This window comes from Rhipicephalus microplus, chromosome 3 (assembly GCF_043290135.1).
Source record: "Rhipicephalus microplus isolate Deutch F79 chromosome 3, USDA_Rmic, whole genome shotgun sequence".
Lineage (NCBI taxonomy): Eukaryota > Metazoa > Arthropoda > Arachnida > Ixodida > Ixodidae > Rhipicephalus > Rhipicephalus microplus.
In genome coordinates, this window is record NC_134702.1 from 28,314,186 (window position 1) to 28,334,633 (window position 20,448).

The 20,448-nt window shown below is 43.5% G+C and overlaps 1 protein-coding gene across 1 annotated transcript in view; it reads right to left on the bottom strand.

Annotated features, from left to right (window-relative positions):
* Positions 1-952: 952 nt before the first annotated feature.
* The window catches only part of LOC119177186 (dnaJ homolog subfamily C member 11), a 46,284-nt gene continuing 26,788 nt past the window's right edge, over positions 953-20,448 (bottom strand). Inside the window, exons 13-17 of the mRNA XM_037428596.2 lie at positions 9,767-9,836; positions 8,339-8,454; positions 6,706-6,799; positions 5,368-5,497; positions 953-1,061 (exon numbers count right to left, since the gene is read on the bottom strand). Coding sequence (XP_037284493.2) covers positions 1,042-1,061; positions 5,368-5,497; positions 6,706-6,799; positions 8,339-8,454; positions 9,767-9,836 — 430 coding nt within the window. The 3' untranslated portion in view covers positions 953-1,041. The remainder of the gene's footprint in view (positions 1,062-5,367; positions 5,498-6,705; positions 6,800-8,338; positions 8,455-9,766; positions 9,837-20,448) is intronic.

The window sequence follows — 20,448 nt, forward strand, 5'->3', positions numbered from 1 at the left end:
CGCATTTGAACAACGCAAAAAAAAAAAAAACACGCATAATCTTGTCGTGTTTCTAGGAATGGGCAAGTATTTGGCCGCTTCGAATATTTTAAAGAATATTACAGTACTATATTTCGATTCTACACGAACTTATAGTATTCTAAAATACGAAGTATTCGATATATATGTGCATTAAAGCGCATAGAGCTCGCTCTGTAAATGTAGTTTCACTGCAGCGTATAAATGCTATGCCGTAAAACAACTTATTCAGGCAAGTTCCGCACTGCCGCGATGCCACACTTTAAGGCGAAATATGCATACAACCACCACCTCAATTATTTATTTTTAAGATTAAGACAGTTATGCGGGCTTATTAGCGCTAAGTATAACAACCCCTACAACTGAACGCACTGTACCAGTTATAACCTGCCCCCGACTGCTGTATATTTCTTGATACCATTAAAAGTTAATTTTAGTTCACTTTGATCTAGGAAAAGAAAAAAAAAAAAAACGCCAGGCCTGCGCGGAAGGCGCAGCACAGTCACCGCGAAAGCTAGAAGAGCGGCCTTTTAGAGTCTTTTTTAAAACACTCATTGGGTAACTGCAGCAAGCACATTAACAACTTAACAAAAGCAACACCGGTGTCGCAAATAATCCTACAGAAACAAAGTCAAACCAACATATATTGAATTTGCATATAACAAATTATTGTGTATATCTAGCAGTCAAAAAATTCCTTTGAAATAGTTTCAATTTGTAAAACATTTTATATATCAAATGACCTATATATTACCTTTTTTGTGGGCCCCTTCAGATTCGATATGTTTGAGTATGACTGTAGTATGTGCCGGCCTTTGAACATAACAAGCCGTACCCTATGTGGCTAACAGCAAATCAAGGTACAAATGTAAAAGAGTTCGCTAATATTTCTGTTGAAACAGACATGCTGAAGAACAAAGCCAGGGAACAAAGATAAATCTCATTCTATTTTATTATCTTTACAATAATTCTTCTACGTTGACAAGAAGGCAATGCGAAACGCTACTGCATCTCCATGAATTACTATGATCTCGTGAGATGTGCTGCAAGTAGAAAGAGAGGGAGATTATTGTCAGCTTGTAAGAAATGTACCAGTATACAGTAAGAAATATACAGGGCGTCCTAACTATCACGCCGCGTGATTTTAAAAAAAGGAAAGGTGTTACCCGAGTAGCAGCTGCTACTATTTTTTTCGTTATATAGTTAATTAATTAGTCGATCATATTTGTAACTGAAAAAGTACTCGCTTGATCATCAAAATGTGAATAAGGTAGATGTTTGCTTGTTGAAATGACATCTGTCCCATCTAATTTCAGTAACGTACTAATTGTGTGCTCTTTTTTTTTCTGTTAGTAAAGAAAGACCCCGAAATACAAAAAATAACTTTTGACTAGACCGCCGGGCGTATTAAAAAGAAGCACCCTCAAAGCACCTCACCTTGAAATAGCCAGTAGCAATCAAGGAAATGTAGAAAGAAAAAAAATACGGATTGCACTATCTGCCACTTACATTTCTTACACAGTCAAGCTGTAATGCTCCAATCTGAACAGTGATCCAGCCATAAGAACAATTGACCGTGAAATATGAAACGTGATAGCAATGTAAAATCAAGAGGAAGGAATTGCTGCAAAACTGTGATACAGGTTGTTAGCACCAGACCTGTGTTCTTCGCAATGTGCAAAACGCTGTCTTGGGCAATGGAAAAAGGCGAAACGGTTGCTTCAAGTAAGATTATTTGAGGGTGCTGCTTCATTTTGTGGGTGTGAGTGCAGTCATGTGGTATTTTTCATATTTTGCGGGCTTTTTTTATTCATAAATATGAATGATCCCGCAATTGATACATTGTTAGAAGTAGCAGACAGGCGTCATTTCAACAGATGCGCATCTGCCTTGTTGACATTTTGATAATAAGGTGAGTACTTTTCGAGTTACAAATATAATTAGAATACATAGTTAATCATCATTAGCGAAAAAATTAGTAGTGACTACTTTAGTATAGTGGGAACAATATGCATTAGGTTTTCTTTGCATAACGCCATTCCTCTTTTTTAAAATCATGCAGCGTGATAATTGAGACACCCTGTATACTAAGTATTAAACAATCACAGCACTGTTTTTTATGAAATCCCACACAGGCTCATGCATTTTTGTGCAGTATTTAGGAAGACACCAACTCTTCAGTCAACCAAAAAGGCTATGCTGTAAGTTCCAACACTAAATGTGTACTTAATTAGCCCATATTATCTAAAATATATAACATCCATGAATAAATAGAAAGCTTTCTCATTTTAGGCGAGAAATATCATAAAATAATTAACTTTATTATACTGCAATGCACAGAAATTATTCTCTTATTGCTTAACTCAGGTGTGCGACCACAAAAATAGAATTTGGAGCAATTTTTGGAGTAGCAAAATGTTACTTTTGGAGCACAAAAATCCAAATTTGGAGCAGGTTACAGAGAGCACAACATTCACTTCTTATCACAAAAGACCAAATTTGGAGCAGTATGAAAAAGAAGTATTACATTTAGAAAAAAGATATGTACAACTTATTAAACATGCCCTAAATCGTGCAGTGTGAGTAAGAGACCTACTATTTCAAAAAATTAGTATTATGAACCGCCTCACTGAGCAAACAATGATAACATCCGCACTAGTATTTGCCACGTCTGACTCTGCAGATTCAAATCTGGATCTGCCAAGCTGGCCACCTCGAAATTAAAGGATTCGTAGGGGTGGCAAAAAAATAAAAACTGGCAGACAGTTTTTTTATGGCGCCAGAAATGTCATACAGTGCTCTAAATAATTGCCAGAAACTTTTTCAGACATCATCGATCCTATTAGTACTCGCAATTATGCGCCGTAGACACGCATGAGTGGTTGAACAAGATGTGCTGTATCTCATTATTTGTGCTAACACCCCCTAAAAACTCAAAACACGCCTTTCTGCAGGGCGTCGGTGTACGGCGGCAAAGGTGGATTAAGCAGCGTTCTGCACGAAATTTCAAGCAGATAGCCAATCTGGCCACCGTTTCTGGCTGAAATTAGTGCAACTGACAAAACTTCGAGGCTGGTCGGGCATTTCGGTGCGTTGTGGCACAACTTCAGCAAATTTCATGGTTTTAGCGCAGCTGGGCGCAAGAATGGGGAATTGTATCAAATTGGCGCAATTGGCGCAGCTGTTACACCCCTGTAAACTGAAACCTATAAATGTGGAGAATACAGAAATAAAAAGAAAAAAGGCCTATGTGTTTGCACTGGTATGCATTCATGTAATGTTGCACTCAACTTTACATAGGGTTATCGTAGTAGTTTACATTAATAAAACTCTGCTTTCAGTTATCTGGTGCGCCATGCCAATGGCAGCTGTGCAACAAGATGACAGCACATTTCCAGATGCACACAAAGCACTTGATGAGTTTAATGAGTCAAGTGAAGCTCCACAGCTCCTTAAACGCTTTTAATGCACTGGTTCAAAGGTGGCAACACTGGTCAGGTAATGATGTGCTTCGTATGAACCGAGGCAATGTTGGCAGCCTATAAGACACCATTATCTGAAAACCCGGACGCAGTGTAAGCCGGCAGATATGGTGTTAGGCAAAAGCATCAGTACAAACAATGTCATGAATAATGTAACAAAGCACAAATGTACTCAAGGGGGCCCTGCAATCCTCTATAAGGTATTCATCGAATGGTTTCACTAAAGGAGTTTCTTGCTTCACAAACACGAACCAGCTGCTGCAAAAATTTTCAATATGCGTCAAGTATGAGCGTAGTTAGACATTTGTCACGCGCTTTAAAGGGACACTAAAGGAAACTATTAAGAAGACGTTGATTGTTGAAGTCACGAGCCAGAAACTTCGTAGTGTTATTTTTGTGCCGAGGAAGGGCTTATTTTGAAATAAAATCGCGTTTTAGTGGTCTGAATCGAGTTAGCACACTTCAAATTACCCGCCTCAACAGAACATTTGATGTCACTGTTGCCATGCACAACATTATTGGTTATTGCGCGCTGCCGAGACTATAGTAGAAGCAACGAGAAAGTAGTGGGAGCCACAGCAGCAACAATGGCCATTGAACAATTCTTAGTCATGGCCTACAGAATTGAAGGTGTGCTTGGTTCAAGTGGGCCCTGCTAGATGGCACGATATGTCCAGTTTAACCACACAAAAATCCAATTTTTGAACCACTCGTGCCGTTCCCCATAGTAACGTCCGGCCAGGGGCGGATACAGTTGCTCGTTTTAAGAGGCGGGGCGATCGCTTGAAGTAACACCAGAGAGGGCGTGTAGTCCTTAATTTTTCTGTTTTTTACGAGCATCAGAACTCTGTCATAGCATAAACACTGTTAATGTAAGGTCAAAGTAATCCCACTCATTTTTTCTGATTGATGAGAGCAGGTGGACGGTAAGCGCCAAAGAGAGGGGTAGGGCGTGCCGACAGGCTTTGGGTGGGGAGTGGAGGGGGTGGCGATTACCCTTACCGACCCCCCTCTGGATCCGCCACTGCATCCAACGGTTCTTTTTTGCATGAAAAAAAAAACAGACCGAACAAGCAGCATTTTATTACATCTCTTGATGCATAGAAGGTTGTTTATTTAGTATAACTAGATTGATTACTAGTGATTAATTGTAGGCAGTACCACTGACGTCATCGGGATCATTTGGGAATGTCCTACTCATAGCGCATGTATTCTTTGCACTTACCTTGATTTCTTGGCCAGATGGGCACTGCTGTTGATAATATTGTCGTTTTAGACATTTTCATACATTTAGCTTTCACTTTAACATAAATCGTTATCTGACTTTAGTGTCCCCTTAGGCACTTTCTCTCTCTATTTGTACCAGCGAGCGCGCTGAAAGCTACAGGGGATGTAGGGTTAGAAGGCAAGGGGGGTACTTAAGCAGTTCATTTCGTTTGCTTGTTTTTTCACTCTTATAGGTACTAGCTTACTTTCAATGAGATCGCGAAAGCGCGCGCATGCACGCCGCAACATATGGGGTGGTCATTAGGGCTTATAGCATCATTTCTTGGGAGAACAAAAAGCATTTTCTAGCCGACCTTGAGAGCCAATTCTAAAGTCTGAAGCACTAGTATTTTTAAATTACTGCGCTGTAATATTGGCTCACATGGTCTCGGTTACCTCGTCTATTTATCAGCTGTGTTTTTTGACAATGCTCAGTACGTGTCCTCCAGGCACTAGCAACTCCTCAGAGCTGCACTCACTGCCTCCCAGGTTGTTGAGACCATGCTCAGTAAGTGTTGCAGAGCCCTTAATACCATCAGCAAAGCACCATGATACACATCGTCAGTGTGCCAACCAGAACTGTGAGGGCATGTTTACTTACACTCCTTAGGTATGCGGACAGCCTCTTCGTCTGCCAGCCTGACTTCATGGTCTAGATTCCTAAAGCGGTATCGTACATGCAGTGATTTGGGCTCGCCCAGGCAAGGGTCATAGAAGCCTGGCAGGTTGCTCTGCAGACATGATGGTGACAGAAATGAGCCACGTGATGTTTCATGAGAGCAGACACACGAAAGAGCACACTGATAAACTGTAACACAACTTACACCATACTCAAGGTAGCACTGCCCGACACTCACAGTGCTGGACTACAGGGTTCATGAACCACATTGCCAAGTAATCACTGAATGACTTCAGTACTGGAGTTTATTGCCTCCTGAATCTACTGCCGCAAAGGCGAAATTTCTCAAACCATTCAAGAAGGAACAAAATTACAGGAGTTTGCTGCATGTTTCAAGCACCTTATATTTTCTACTGTCCCAAGAAGCACAGTGGTACGTACGCATCTAGGGAAGGCATGAAGGGAAAGAAGTTACGTCAGTGAGTGTCATGACTTTAAGGTCACGTGCTGAAATGCGATTGCTGTTTCCTTTTTGCTATTCCTGCTCACAAATGTATCTCACTGTGTACCATCAGCAGACTATGGAGCACAGTACCTGCCAGCGATGGCACCCTGTGGTAACATGTGAATCTGATGCAAACACTCCTCTTGATTTATGCCGACTATTGGCTAATAGCAGGTGCCAACAGCGCTGAAGCTACTGAAGTGGGGATGGGCCTCTATAAAAAAAGAGGGCGCTTGAGAAAATGGCAGCTTTATGCTGCTGTTGTAAGCTCTCCTAACCATACATTGCTGCAAGATCTGGCTCAGATGTTCATGGCAGAGCCTGATATTGGTGTGATGCGTTTTCTCACCAAGGTGCTGCTGCTACAGTTTTGCAGTTTATTAGTTTTTTATACACGGAGTTTCTGTTGGTGGAGTCTTCTTCCGACGAGGAGTTTGTATCAGTATAGTTAGTTTGTGTTGAGTTTCTATTTAATGTGGAGATACTGTTCGTGAAGTTAGGCCGGTGAGGGGTGCTATTACCGGTGTGTCCACTTGGTGGACATGTCCATTTCAGCAGAACACATTAGGTTACTTGAAAAACCAATGAGCTATGATGTCATCCTGCTTGTGAGCACGTGAACGCATTGGAGCCGCTCAGCACAACTCGGGCATAAGAAGAAAGACACTGGATAAAAGGTACATTAACAGAGCAACTAAACAAACTTCACATGTTTGTTTAAGTCAAGGTGTAGTGGGTGAGTAAAATTTACAGGTTCTACAGTTATTAATGACACGTCGTCACTCTGGCCATTTGACACCGCTGCACTAACGCACCTTGGATGCATCCGTCAACATGAGGTGCGAATCCTTCACAAGGCACTGTAGGGGAATTGTGACGTCCACCACTTCCCGGACGGTCGTCTGGGAACTGCAATTGAAACAACCAGAAACTCACAGCCATCAGTTATCGCTTATCTTAAGGAGTGAAGCAGTAGGTGCTTATCAGTGGCCTTTGGTGTACCCGTGTCTTGCTCATAAAAATGTAAAGTCAACGACGGGAAGCCCTACAATATGCTGAGCACAGACCTGTTCTTTGCAGGCCTTGAGTGAGACAGTTACGACATTCATGGTTAGATTAGATAAGACCTTGATTTCAATAGTCACAATGGTCATCGTACAGCAGACTCTTGTTAAAAGCAACCACCAAAAAAAACATGTTCTATTTGACAGGAGTTCTGTTGACTGAGAGATTAACAGGGGTGCAGAGTATAAATGTAGTTTAAGCGCACAAAGAAAGAAAAAAAAACAGAGGACAAGCACTTTCTCGCAACTGAAAGATTTATTGGAAAGAGAAGAATATATAAGCAGGCAATCAATATAAACGCATGCGTGTGAAGGCAAAAAGTACGACCTTGACAACACAAGATGAGTCAGTGAAAAAACAAAAAGATTAACCAGAAACATAATCTAGAAAAGCAAACTCCTTATCATGCAGCAACATCGAAGGTTGGCTCATGCATTGTTCTCCTCTTTTTCTTATGTGAAAAGCTTCTGTCAACTCACGAGTAACTCAATTGTTAGAACGAGAAACAACTTCAGTATCCTGAAAAACAGGCATGCAGAATTCAAATATCCCCTCCAGAGGAGGTGGCTATGTGTGTGTATGCAACTTTTTATGTTAGTTGTGTCAAGCTGTAACTATATGAGAGTAAAATACATCGCTCATTCGACGAACCCAACTTTCGGCACAGTCGGTATGTTTTGACTTAACTACAGTAGGCTGCCTATCACTGTAATAGGTCACTTTAGTGAATGCACTGCAATATTCGACAAGTTGTCCGACGTGCTGCACTCTAGGATCAGAGTCAAAAGTACTGCTTTTGGCAGCACCCATCACACTTGTACATACATGCTCCATAAAACACAATGTGCCCACATCATTCACATGTCTTGTACAGAGCCTGCTGCAACAGTACTCGCAACTGTCTAATAATATCTCCAAAACCACGTGTATGCTTGCCAGAGCCCGCTAGCTCTTTTCTATGTGCCTTCGAGATGGATACTTTGACAGACATCGCTTTGTGCTTACCTGCTGAACTTACTTAAACCTTATGCATAGCCAATTTTTTAGAGTTCAATGTACACCTGAATGTACCATTACCAGACTATAAAAACATAAAAGGCCGTTAACATTGATGATCAGAAAAAAAAGAGGGAGGCAAGCACAATTTTCAATACGAGTTTGTGCCTATTTCGTCATCACGCTCAAAAGAAGAAATCAGGAAAGCTTTCAGTTTGACAGACGGAGCATGTTCTCCCAACTAAGAGTATTCTTGTAGAGCAATTGAGCTGAACTGTGTTGTCTTGTTTGCTAACGTGACTTAAGTGCACGCCACGTCAGTGAGATGGAACTTCGAGGTTGCGGCAAATAGCGACTGGTCAGTCTACAAAGAACCAACAAACTCACACATTGTTCTCCTCTTCCTCGGAGAAGTTTCCGTAGAGAGCTTCGACGATGACGAGCCCACCTCGTTCGACCTCGGAGCTTTTGATTCTCAGGTACGTCTCTCTCATCAGTGCCACCTGCATTCGCAATGTCACAACAAAATTGCTCTCTCAGTCAAGCTTCCACCAACTAAAAGATGCAGCGGCATTTGTGTAAAGCAAAAACCAAAGTACGTACTTTAAAGCTCAATTAACACAAACAACACAAATGTTACACTTTTTGAACATAATAAGAAAGCATTGTCGATCGAAGTCAAGGCTTCTATGTGAACATGTGTGCGAAATACACATTAGTGAACTGCACACAGAAGGAAATCAACAATTTTATGACGAAAAAAGAAAGAAAAACAACAGGCCTACACGAAACACGCAGCACAGTCACAGTGGAATCTGGAAATAAGTGGCCTCGCTAAATCCTATTGTAAACACTCTAGCGGCGACTAGTACTGTAAATGCAGTTGTAATGTAACCACAACACGATAAATAATAATAATTTCTTAAAGTGAGGGAAACACCCATTACGTATTAAATGAAAAAACTTCACTTAGGTCCTTCAGTGTTTGAACTAGCATGGGACGGGCAACTCCACCATTCATCTTTTTGCAGAGATGTGAAGTACCCAAGACGAGTCTGTAAGGCATGAGTATGTGCACATTGTTGGTGCTGTGATGAATGATGATCAATTATGGCTGAGTCTTTTGTAATGAGTGAAAGATTTAGGCCACTCACTCGTAATGCAATTCACATTGAGTTACATCCAGTGTTATTTTACTCTTCTACTTCGCTATATTACATCTGTTAACATAAATGCTTGCAAGACATGGCGCATGTGTAGGGCCCTATTGACAGCGAGTTTCAAGTACCGGTGTGGCTTCGTGATAGAATAGAGGACAACCACGCAAAGGGCCAGGTTCAAAACTCTCAAAATTTATGGTATATATTTATCATTGTGCATGATAGTAGCTATGAACGCCAGCGGCAGTGGTGGCAGACAACCACCCCACCAGAAATGGCTGTTGTTCTCATCTCACAGCAGCTTTTGTCATAAAACAATCACAAATAGCTTGCTCTCTCCTTTGATATGTCACTACCCACTGCGTGGCAGTGTTCGATGTTATGAAATAGGACGATGTAAATTTTGAACAATGCCTCTCCCTTCGACACCTTGTCATATAATAAAGGCATGCCATAGTGGCTAACTTCAGATTAGTTTTGATCACCCGGAGTCTTTAAAGGTGCACCTACATAGAAGTACTGCACAAGCACTGCTGTACTTTGTCACCCTCCAAATACAGCCCCTACGGCTCTGGTCGCAGCAGCAACATTTACAACAAAGGTGCTACCAGACAGAACGCGCACGGAAAACATAAACGTAGTTCACAAAACGTACCGCAGCCTCAGCTTCCTTTTTCCTCTCTGCCAGCTTGGCTGCGTTGGCCTCCCGAGCTCTCATCGCTTCCCTAGAACAAACGCAACAACGTAGGTAAGAACGAGCACTCCACATTTTAACAGCACTACACAAGCACAAATCATGCTGGGTGAATGTAGATGGGATTGAAATCTGAAATTAAGGGCAGATGCGGGTCGAAAAACGCGAGTTTTTTTCAAAATTACCGATTTTTTATTTTCGCCTGTTTTGATAATACTAGTACCTCTACTGTTATTAAAAAAATAATACAGGTCGAGACTTGACTGGAAAAGCTTTAAAATTTCATCTCAAGAGCACAAGGTGCCTGTTAAAAGGTTGTAAGTGTGCAGTCTTCGAGCACCTTGCCCTTGATAATGCGCTGCCACTAGCCATTGTTGATCGCATTAGTCGAAGTGTCGAGCCTCACTCTTCAAATAACAACAGTTTCTCTCGCTGATGCAGCGCAAGAAATATTAAAAAGAATCACTCTTCTGCGCCTTTTTCGAGCACCACGACTGGCTTATCACATGGTACGAATCGGGGACCGCCATTGGCCGCTGCGCGCCTGTATGTGCTGTGAAACCTATTTGCGGGGTCCATGTCTGGTCGAGCAGCGCAGCTGAACAGTGCTTTTCTCGTGTAATTATCTCCGTTATGAATGAAAAAAGGCATTGCTCGCAAGTGAAAGTCGTTGTGCGGCGCGCTCTGTAGGAATAGGCTACGAGCAGCTGGTCCGATTTGTGGAAGTTGTTGGTTTGCTAAAGCCAATGCATCAAAGTCATTCACACCCGTCAGCCGGAAAGTTCGCGATGCGACAATGGATGACGTCAGCGCCAATCTTGAGAAGTCGAAAAAGCTCGCAGTGAGAGAACTTAGCAGGGACCAATGTTACTAGATTATTTTCAGTTGTAAAACTGGCCGGCGCTGCCCGGAACCGCCACCGATCTTTCTCTCTGTGGCGCTGCAGTCGCAACCGGCTCCGTTGCCGGGGCGCTCGCAGGCGGTTTCGCTTATGCGCCGCAGTAGCCGGCGCATTCGGTGCCCCGGTCTCCGGCGTTTCTTGTTCGCGCGGTCGTTTTCAGAAGTGCTGAATGAGCGATGCCGTTCGAGTGGCACATTTAGTGATTTTCCAGCAACTGTATTTCATTGCTGTGGGCCTCTGCATGTGAGGCTGAGGCCGACAATGCCGACCTGCTTCGTTCCCGGGTGTACCAGTGGCTACAGCAGCAACAAGAACAACACGGACAGGCACTTCTTCTCGGCTCCCAAAGATGCGCCGCTTCGCTCGCTTTGGAATAAAGCCATCCCGCGTGCGAATAAGGAGCTTTCACCGGATAAGGAGCTTTTTTTTTTTTTTTTTGGTGCCCAAACGCGCTAAGCTGCTGTAAGCACGCTGGCAAAGTTGTAGAGTTTGTTGTAAATGAAAAAAAAAAACCTTGCATACATGTATCTATTCATTACTTTTTTTCTGTCAACATGATTTCGTATTTTGTAGCCATATTCACCGTAAGCAAAAAAGATGTGGAGTTGATTTGTAAATAAAAATGCTTGCATGTATCTATTCATTACTTACTTCGTTTCTTTTAACATGCTTTGGTATATTGTAGCAATATTCACCTCAAGCAAAAAAGGTGTGGAGTTGATTGTAAATTAAAAAAAAAAACGTTGCATATATTTTTCTACTTTGTGTCTGCCGTAAAGTGTGCACTGTGAAAACCAATAAATTGCTGAAAAGAACATTATGCTTATTGACATGTAAGCTGGTTTAACTTCGTCAGTTAATTGACTCAATAATTCTTTCAATTAAAGCTATTTCGCCTTTTGCAGAAATGTCGCTTCTTGGTGACGTTTGGTAAAGCTAACTGTTGTCAGGGCAAGACATGGAAAAGGTACTATTCCAAAAAGGACGTCGAGACAATTGGGAAGTTTCGTCTTCGAGTGGCCATAATTACTAGAGCCACTAAATGACGTAGCTCCAATGGTGACCTTGCTTCTTTGGCTGGAAACAAAATGAGCGGTTTCGTGATTTTTTATAAAATTCGGAAGAGACAATCAAAATAAGTTTTAACGGAGGCTTGTTCCATGCTACCAGCTTGCGGCAGACCGTTCACGCTCGTGGTTGACTGCCGGCGAGCAGCCGACGCAAGCGCGCGCAAACTACGATGCGCTTCGGCTGACCTGTTGTAGAAAGCAATGCAATGAGCCGTAACGGACGGCTTTTCTGCCCCACATTAAGCGATCCTGAGCAGCTACTGGAAAGTACTCTGGCCTAGATGTAGTCTGGACGCGGACAACTTGACGGGTAGCGAGTAATCTTTGATGTTATCGTGCGCTAACGTCATGAGAAGGCCGAAGCGGCGTTGGGAGAAGCGCCGTTGCACGCGATGAGCAGCGGCCGGGTAGAGCAAAATGCGGCGGTCCCGCCCTCTCGCGGCACGCCAAGAAACGAAGACGCCGGCGGCGCATGGGGAGAGTTTTACAACTGAACCTATCTAGTAACGTTGGCAGGGACGACATTGCCATTATGTACGACGGTATGTGGCACAAACATGGCTGCAAAATGGCATGACACTGGACTAAGTTTGGATTTCGCAGTCCTGTCGAGCTTCTTCCAAGCTTGCAGTTGGCACAAAACTCTGCCAGATGAAGCGGAAGTTTGGCAAGCATTTCATGTCCTGACTGTGAGCGAAATATCTGTGAGGAGTCTGCTCGAAAAAGCTGAGAGGAACAAAGTCATGGTGCTGGCCTATTTTAGTCGCAGTGGCCACTACAAGAAGGATTGTTTTTTTGGTGTGGAAATTTCATCTGATTTAATAATATGTTTTATAAATAAAAAGTCAATTTTAACTTTAAAACTCGTTTTTCTCAAATCACAAATTTTTGCCATTTTTTCCTATGTGCTCCTTCTTTTTCGGGCACTTCTATTGCTCGGATCTGCATAAAACTTTGCCCGTATTTTTTCCAAAGCATGACAAATGCAATACCTGGTTTAAATTTCAATATCCTATTGTATAATAAAAAAATTGTATGTATACCTTTACTAGCGTATGTGAAATATGGACTTTTTACGCCTATTAATTTTCACACATATTACATATTTTGTATGTGCTTCCTAATTACTTATTTGCACTCTACACTTTATCTGAAGCATTATGAACTATGAATGGTAAAAATTACAGAATTTTAGGGATGAAAAGAGGGGGGGCAAAAGGGTTAATGTTTTCATTTTGTCATGATGCAGAGCTAAAAGTGTGCAACTTGCAAGAAAACTAAATATATATTTGAAATCAGCATAAAAAGTTCCATAAACAGCTCAAGTTTCATTGCTCTAGGGTGAATATTAAAGAAAAAGTGTCTGAGTAGCATCTCCCCTTAAGGGACTGATTCGTGTGGTTTTATGTCCTGAACCTGGGCTGTGGGAGAAGCTGGGGAGAGTTACGAAACAGTTTCAAGAACCCAGGATCTGCTCAGAGATGGGGAAAAAAAAGCTAAAAGAAGGCTCCAGCCACCTCAAGTTCCTAGAAGTGTGTGAGGCAGAAGTTGTGGGCCATTCTTCCAAAAGGAACCTTGGGCCTCTTGGTCTAAACATTCTTGTATTTATAATATGACCTTATTTTATTCACTGCCCCATAGTGAGATATTGAATTGCTTCAAGGAATGTATAAATATTGAATGTAAACATTCGACAGAAGTCTGTCTGGTTGGGTATGAAATTGGGAGATCATTTAGACTCCAACCAAAAGTTTTGAAGAAACCCGACGTTTCGAAACCGACTTGGTTCTTTCCTCAGGGGTGACTGTAGGACTACATAGCAGCGGTGTCTTCAAAGCACTCGCGGGGTGGATAATGACCCCCTCTCTCTCGTTTTGCCGTGGAGCACAGTCCATGTGTGTACACTAGGGGAAGGACTCCGAGAGAGCAGTTGATGTTATGGGCTGTCCTCTGTATGTGCCGTGACTCAAGTAGTAACCTTCTCCTCCAGTTCGGCTCGCTTCCAAGGAAGGCCATTGCTTCAAAATTTATCCGATGATCCAACGTCTCAGCATGTTCGGCGACTGCGCTGCGCTCCTTGTAGAGCTTCCACACATCGTTGGCATGTTGCTTCAGTCGTTCTGGTAAGTTTTTCGTCTCGCCGATATAAGAAGAAGAGCTCTTGGTGCAGAGAATTTTGTAAAAGAATCCGGGGTTCCTATCCATTGTTGGCCAGTCTTTTGGGCGGGGGAGGAGGCGGCCCAGCGTACATGAAGGCACGTGCGGAATGCGAACCCCTTCCTTCTTGACGATCCGCGCCAGCATGTCGCTGGTTCCCTGAACGTATGGGACCGGTACGCGTTTCGGAGAGCTGCCAATTGAGGTTGATTGGGGTTTTCGTATGCTCTGTTGCTCCGAGTGGTGGGTGGCAGCTCGAATGAAGTGTTTTGGATATCCGTTTTTTCTGAGGTGCGCAATTACACAGGCCTCTTCTTTCTTTCGCTCTATGTCATTGAAACATTTCATTCTTAACTCTCTGGAGTAGCGTAGTCACAACCAAGACCTTGTGGCAAGCGGGGTGGAAAGAATCAAATTGAAAGTAGCGGTCAGTGTGCGTTGGCTTCCTGTGAACGGAGAACTCCAGGCGATTGCGCTTTCTTGCCACCTGGACGTCGAGAAAGGGCAGGCAGCGGTCGCTTCTACACTCGGTCGTGAATTGTATGGCTGGGTGCAGGGAATTTAGGTTTTGTCTGAAGTTTTAACTTCAGACGTCCTCATGACGCAAAAGCAACCGTCCACATAGCGGAGAAAAAGCTTGGGTCGCGACGAGAAGGAGCTGAGTGCTTTCCCTTCTATGTACTCCATGGTCAGGTTTGCCATCGTGACAGAGATAGAAGCTCTCATCGCAGTTCCACTGTTCTGTCGGAAAATAGTTCCATTGTAGGAGAAGTATGTACTGAACAGGCAGAACTCCAGTAGACAGTAGAGCTCGCCAACTGCCACAGGAATCCTTTTACTCTGGCTTGCGTCCCCCTCAAGGGCAGAATGGGCAGAGAAGACAGTTAAAGGCACTGGCAGATTGGTGAACAATGAAACGACGTCAAATGAGACCAAGCTCTAGTCATCGTTGATGCTCACACCTGACGCTAGCTGCACGAAGTGGATGGTGTGACGGACATGAGTTGGTGTCTTCCGGGTTGGTGGGGCGAAGATTCGGCGTAGAAAATTGGAAAGGGCTTGGCATGAGGAGGAAGTGAAGTCTACAATTGGTCGGAGGAGGATGTCAGGCTTGTGAATTTTCGGTAGTCCATAGAAACTCGGTGCGGATACGTTACGGCAGATTAGTCGCAGGTAAAGTGTTATGAGATCCGGGTAATGCTTGAAAATTTCTCCGAGTACCTTGTTTAGCTGTGTCTGGGTTTGCTTCGTTGGGTCCTTTACTAGCTGCGTGTATGTGTCCCCTTCTGAAAGAGCTGAAATCTTCCGATCGTAGTCCCCGCTGTCCAACACAGTTTCATACCCAAGCAGACAGACTTCTGTCGAATGTTTACATTCAAGTCAATAAGCCAAGACTTCGGACACGATACCATCAGCTCATCAAGCGCCACGTATGCATTAAGGAAGGCATCTCAGTCTTCGAGACTCATCTCGACTTCAGCCGCACCTGCAAAGAAAGGAAAGTCGTTCCTCAAAGTCTGCGCCTCAAACGACATGTCTCGACCCCTGAAGGCTTGGAAGTCGTCACGAGAGTCGAACAACGACTGATCAACGCCCGCCTTCATTAAATTAACACCTCTCTACGAAAAAAAAAAAATAATTAGACCTGTTCTTCGCCAAGCGTCAACTTGAGCACCGCATCCTTGAATTGATGTCTGCGGTCGACACGTTTGCGGACTCCATTGCAGCATCGACGGCAAAAAAGCACCGCACGAATCAGGATAAGAAACTCTCCTATTTTTTGGACTGGAGTTACTCCCAAAGCATCCAAAATTCAAGGTTTGTCACCAATCTTTCATCTCGTCCACTCACTGATCGGAAAACTTCTGTTCTGGAAAAAGGAAATGGCTATAACATGTCAACGACGCCCCGTCTACCAAAACTTGTCGCGGCTGTAGAGGAAGCCGTCCACAATGTGAGGCCGAGCGGCAGAGAAGAAATTAGGCTGAAATCAATTGGGATCCTTTCGAAATTACTGTTACAAAGAAAAAAGAACTTGATCACACAGGAGAACCAGACACTTCGGGAACTTCGACGGGATCGGAGCATTGTCATCTTGCCCATTGACAAGGGAAATTCGACGATAATATTGGACAGCGGGGACTAGGATCGGAAGATTTCAGCTCTTTTAGAAGGGGACGCATACACGCAGCTAGTAAACCACCCAACGAAGCAAACCCAGACACAGCTAAACAAGCTACTCTCGGAAATTTTCAAGCATTACCCGGATCTCAGAACACTTTACCTGTGACTAATCTGCCGTAACGGATCTGCACTGAGTTTCTATGGACTACAGAAAATTCACAAGCCTGACGTCCCCCTCCAACCGATTGTAGACTTCACTTCCTCCCCATGCCGGGCCTTTCAAATTTTCTACACCGAATCTTCGCTCCCCTTACCTGGAAGACACCAACTCATGTCCGTGACTTTAGCCACTTCGTGCAGCTAGCGTCAGATGTGAGCATCGATGATGACGAGAGCCTGGTTTTATTTGATGTCATTTCATTATTCACCAATGTGCCAGTGCCCTTAGCTGTGTCTTCTGCCCATTCTGCGCTTGAGGGAGACGCAAGCCTGAGTGAAAGGACTCCTTTGGCGGTTGGCAAGCTCTACCGTCTACTGGAGTTCTGCCTGTTTAGTAGGTACTTCTCTGACAAAGGAACTATTTTCAGGCAGAACAGTGGAACAGCGACGGAAGCTTCCATCTCCGTCATGATGGCAGACCTGACCATGGAGTATATCGAAGAGAAAGCACTCAGCTTCTTTTCGCCGCGACCCAAACTTTTTCTCCGTTATATGAATGATTTGCGTTATGAAGATGCCTGAAGTTGAAAACTTCAGACAGCCCCTAAATTCCGTGAACCCAGCCATACAATTCACGACCGAGTGTGAAAGCGGCTGCTTCCTGCCCTTTCTCGACGTCCAGGTGGCAAGAAAGCGTAACGGCCTGGAGTTGTCCATTCACAGGAAGTCAACGCACACTGGCGGCTACCTTCAATTTCATTTTTTCCACCCCGCCAGCCACAAGGCCTCGGTTGTGACCACGCTACTTCAGAAAGCTATGAACTTAAGCTCCAATCACACGGAGCGAAAAAAAGAAGATGCCCGCGTAATTGCGGACCTCAGAGAAAACGAATACCCGAAAAACTTCATTCGAGCCACCACCCGCCGCGCAGAGCAACAGAGGATATGAAAACCCCAATAAACCTTAACTGGCAGCCCCCCGAAATGTGTACCGGTCCCATACGTTCAGGGAACCAGCGACATGCTGGCGCGGATCGTCAAGAAGGAAGGGGTTTGCATTTCGCACGTGCCTTCGTGTACGCTGGGCCGCCTCCTACCCCGCCCAAAAGACTGGCCAACAATGGATAGGAACCCCGGATTCTTTTACAAAATTCTCTGCACCAAGAGCTCTTCTTCTTATATCGGCGAGACGAAAAACTTACCGGAACGACTGAAGCAACATGCCAACGATGTGTGGAAGCTCTACAAGAAGCGCAGCGCAGTCGCCGAACATGCTGAGACGTTGGATCATCGGATAAATTTCGAAGCAATGGCCATCCTTGAAAGCGAATCGAACTGAAGGAGAAGGTTACTATTCGAGTCGTGGCACATACAGAGGACAGCCCATAACATCAACCGCTCTCTCCGAGCCCTTCGTCCAGTGTATACACATGGACTGCGCTCCACGGCAAAACGGGAGAGAGAGAGGGGGGCATTATTCGCCCCGCTATTGCTTTGAAGGCACCGCTGTTACGTAGTTCTGCAGTCACCCCTGAATAAGGAACCAAGTCGGTTTCAAAACGTCAGGTCTCTTCAAAACTTTTGGTTGGAGTCTAAATCATCTCCGAATGTATAGATATGTAAGGTGCTTCCTCCCTCGTGGGGCATGCGCCGGTGAGTGTTGAAGTTACATCAATTTGAGCGCAAAAGGACGAGACACAAGAAGACGACTACATAAGTGCTCACAACGTACTGATTTTATAGTAGAAAAACCATGCGAATACTATAAACCTCAGTACACCCCAGGTGTGCCAGCGCACACATCAAGTGAGATAGATAACAAAGGTTAATCGTAAACTGCACTTAATTGACTGCAACTCACTCACCTGCACACGTATCGACTCTTCTCTTGTGTCTCCTCATTTCGCACTCAAATATATTCCAGAATGAAGCAACATGCCCAACAAAGTACTTTATTGGGTGTAGAAGGTTTTCTTAAGCTTCTTGTGTTGATTAAACCACTGTTTCCTTGTGCCTGGTGGCACGACAACAGCAGGTAAGGAGTGTACTACAGCCAGACCACAATATAATAATGGCCAATGACAGCCGTTATTATCAGCTTAACAAGAAGAACTGAATGCTAGTGAGTTCTGCGAAAACCTGCAAGGTGGTGGCAGGGTTAAGAAAGGGAAAGAAGACAACCACCCGTTTGTAGCGTGAATCCACAGGAAAATCCGCATGAATTTCTCAAAAAAAAAAAAGCCTCTTAGTTTCTGAAAAATCCGTTTTTGTCCGGTGTTCAAACCCGGGACCGACGCCTTTCCAGGGAAGTCGCTTTACCGAACGAGCTAACCAGGAAGCTAGCAATTGACAGTGTGAAGGCGAATTTGAACTCAAAGAACACTGACACAAGTATTACAAGTGAGTTCTGCGGAAACCCCCAAGGTGGCAGAAGGGTAAAAAAAAAAAGAGAAAAAGACAAACTACTAATGTGTCGAATTTTTTGGCAACTAACCTCCGAATGCAGAGATGTTACTTGGCTCGCCGCTTCAACTTAACTTGAGCAAGTCGGTGCGAAGCAAGCAGCGGACTTCAAAACGCCCAAGTCAGCCTTCGCGTTTCATAGATGCTCAGGCTGTCTTGCTTGGTCAAGTCAAGAACGAGCTTCAATGCAGAAACACGCTGCTCGCCTGCTACCGAGGGTAATAATGAAGTTGTTCGCGTAAGGCATGCATTTCATCAAAAAAAGACCGTATGTTTTAAAATAACTATAAAAACGAAGAGCCACGAGCATATTCCTGCCATTTTTATGACCTCCTAAACATTACCTCGATTGAAAATACTCTATCTCTTAGCCCGGTTGATGAAGCTGAGGTGATGGGCACATTCAACACGCTAAACAACACGACATCTTGTGACATTGATGGATTCCAAGTTAAACCAATTAAGTTTATATTTGACATTATTTCGCCGTACATTACGCATATTCTCAACAAGTGTATCATTAAGGCAGTGTTTCCTCGTGGTATGCAGCTTGCGCGTGTATCAGTAATTTATAAAAAGGGTGACAGAAATCAATTGGGAAATTACAGGCCAATATCTATACTACCAATATTTTCAAAACTGTTTGAAAAAGTTATTCATAAGCGCTTCGTGAGCTTTGAATCTAAGCATTCCCTAATTAGTGACTCTCAATTTGGTTTCAGAAAACACTGTTCGACAGAGCTCGCGTTACTGGAACAAAAAGAACACATTCTAAAGGAACTTGACAAAAATAAAATAGTTATTGGGATCTATGTCGACTTTACGAAGGCTTTCGACCTAATAAACCATGAACTATTGCTGCGCAAGTTAGAGCGTTGCGGATTTCGTGGACATGCATCTGCACTCATAAAATCTTATCTTGAATTCCGTAGGCAGGCAGTCGTTGTAAACGGATTCTTATCCGATACACGGCCTGTTCAGTGTGGCGTCCCACAAGGCAGCATTTTGGGCCCGTTTCTTTTTAACATGTTTATAAATGATATTGTGCAGACTATACCCTTCGCAAAAATTGTATGCTACGCTGACGACACGAGCATATTTCTAGCTGGAGATAATATAGGCGAGTTAACAGAACAAGCAAATGACGCACTAGACAAACTTGATAACTGGACACGAAAGAACGCATTACAGATAAACAGCTCAAAAACTAAAGTTGTCATCTTTAGAGGAAAAAACAAAAAAGTCACATTAACAAGAGATATATGTTTTCAGCGTATTCCCCTAGAAATAGTGCCATCGATTAAAACATTAGGAGTTATGATAAATCAAAAACTGTCCTGGGACGACCATGTAAGCTATCTTGGTAGCAAGCTGTCGCAGATAATAGGCATTGTTTACAGAAAACGTGAGATGCTGCCACTGAACGTGATGATCCTAATCTATCAGTCTTTATTTTATTCTCATCTAAACTACTGTCACTTAGTCTGGGGTACCACGACACAAGAAAACCTAAACAAATTACACGTCCTACAAAAAAGCTTCTTACGCGTAATGGAAAACCTTCCTCGCTGGCACACAACAACCGAACTTTTTACCAAACACAAAATTGTGCGGGTAACTAAATTATATGAGTATTGTCTTTGTCATTCCTTCAAGCGTGAAATCAAGTATAGTACATTTCTACTTCGTAAGATTGCTCTGCTAGAGCTGCGAAAACATATATGCAGAACAAGAAATACAGATATATGGCACGTTCAAACATACAGAAC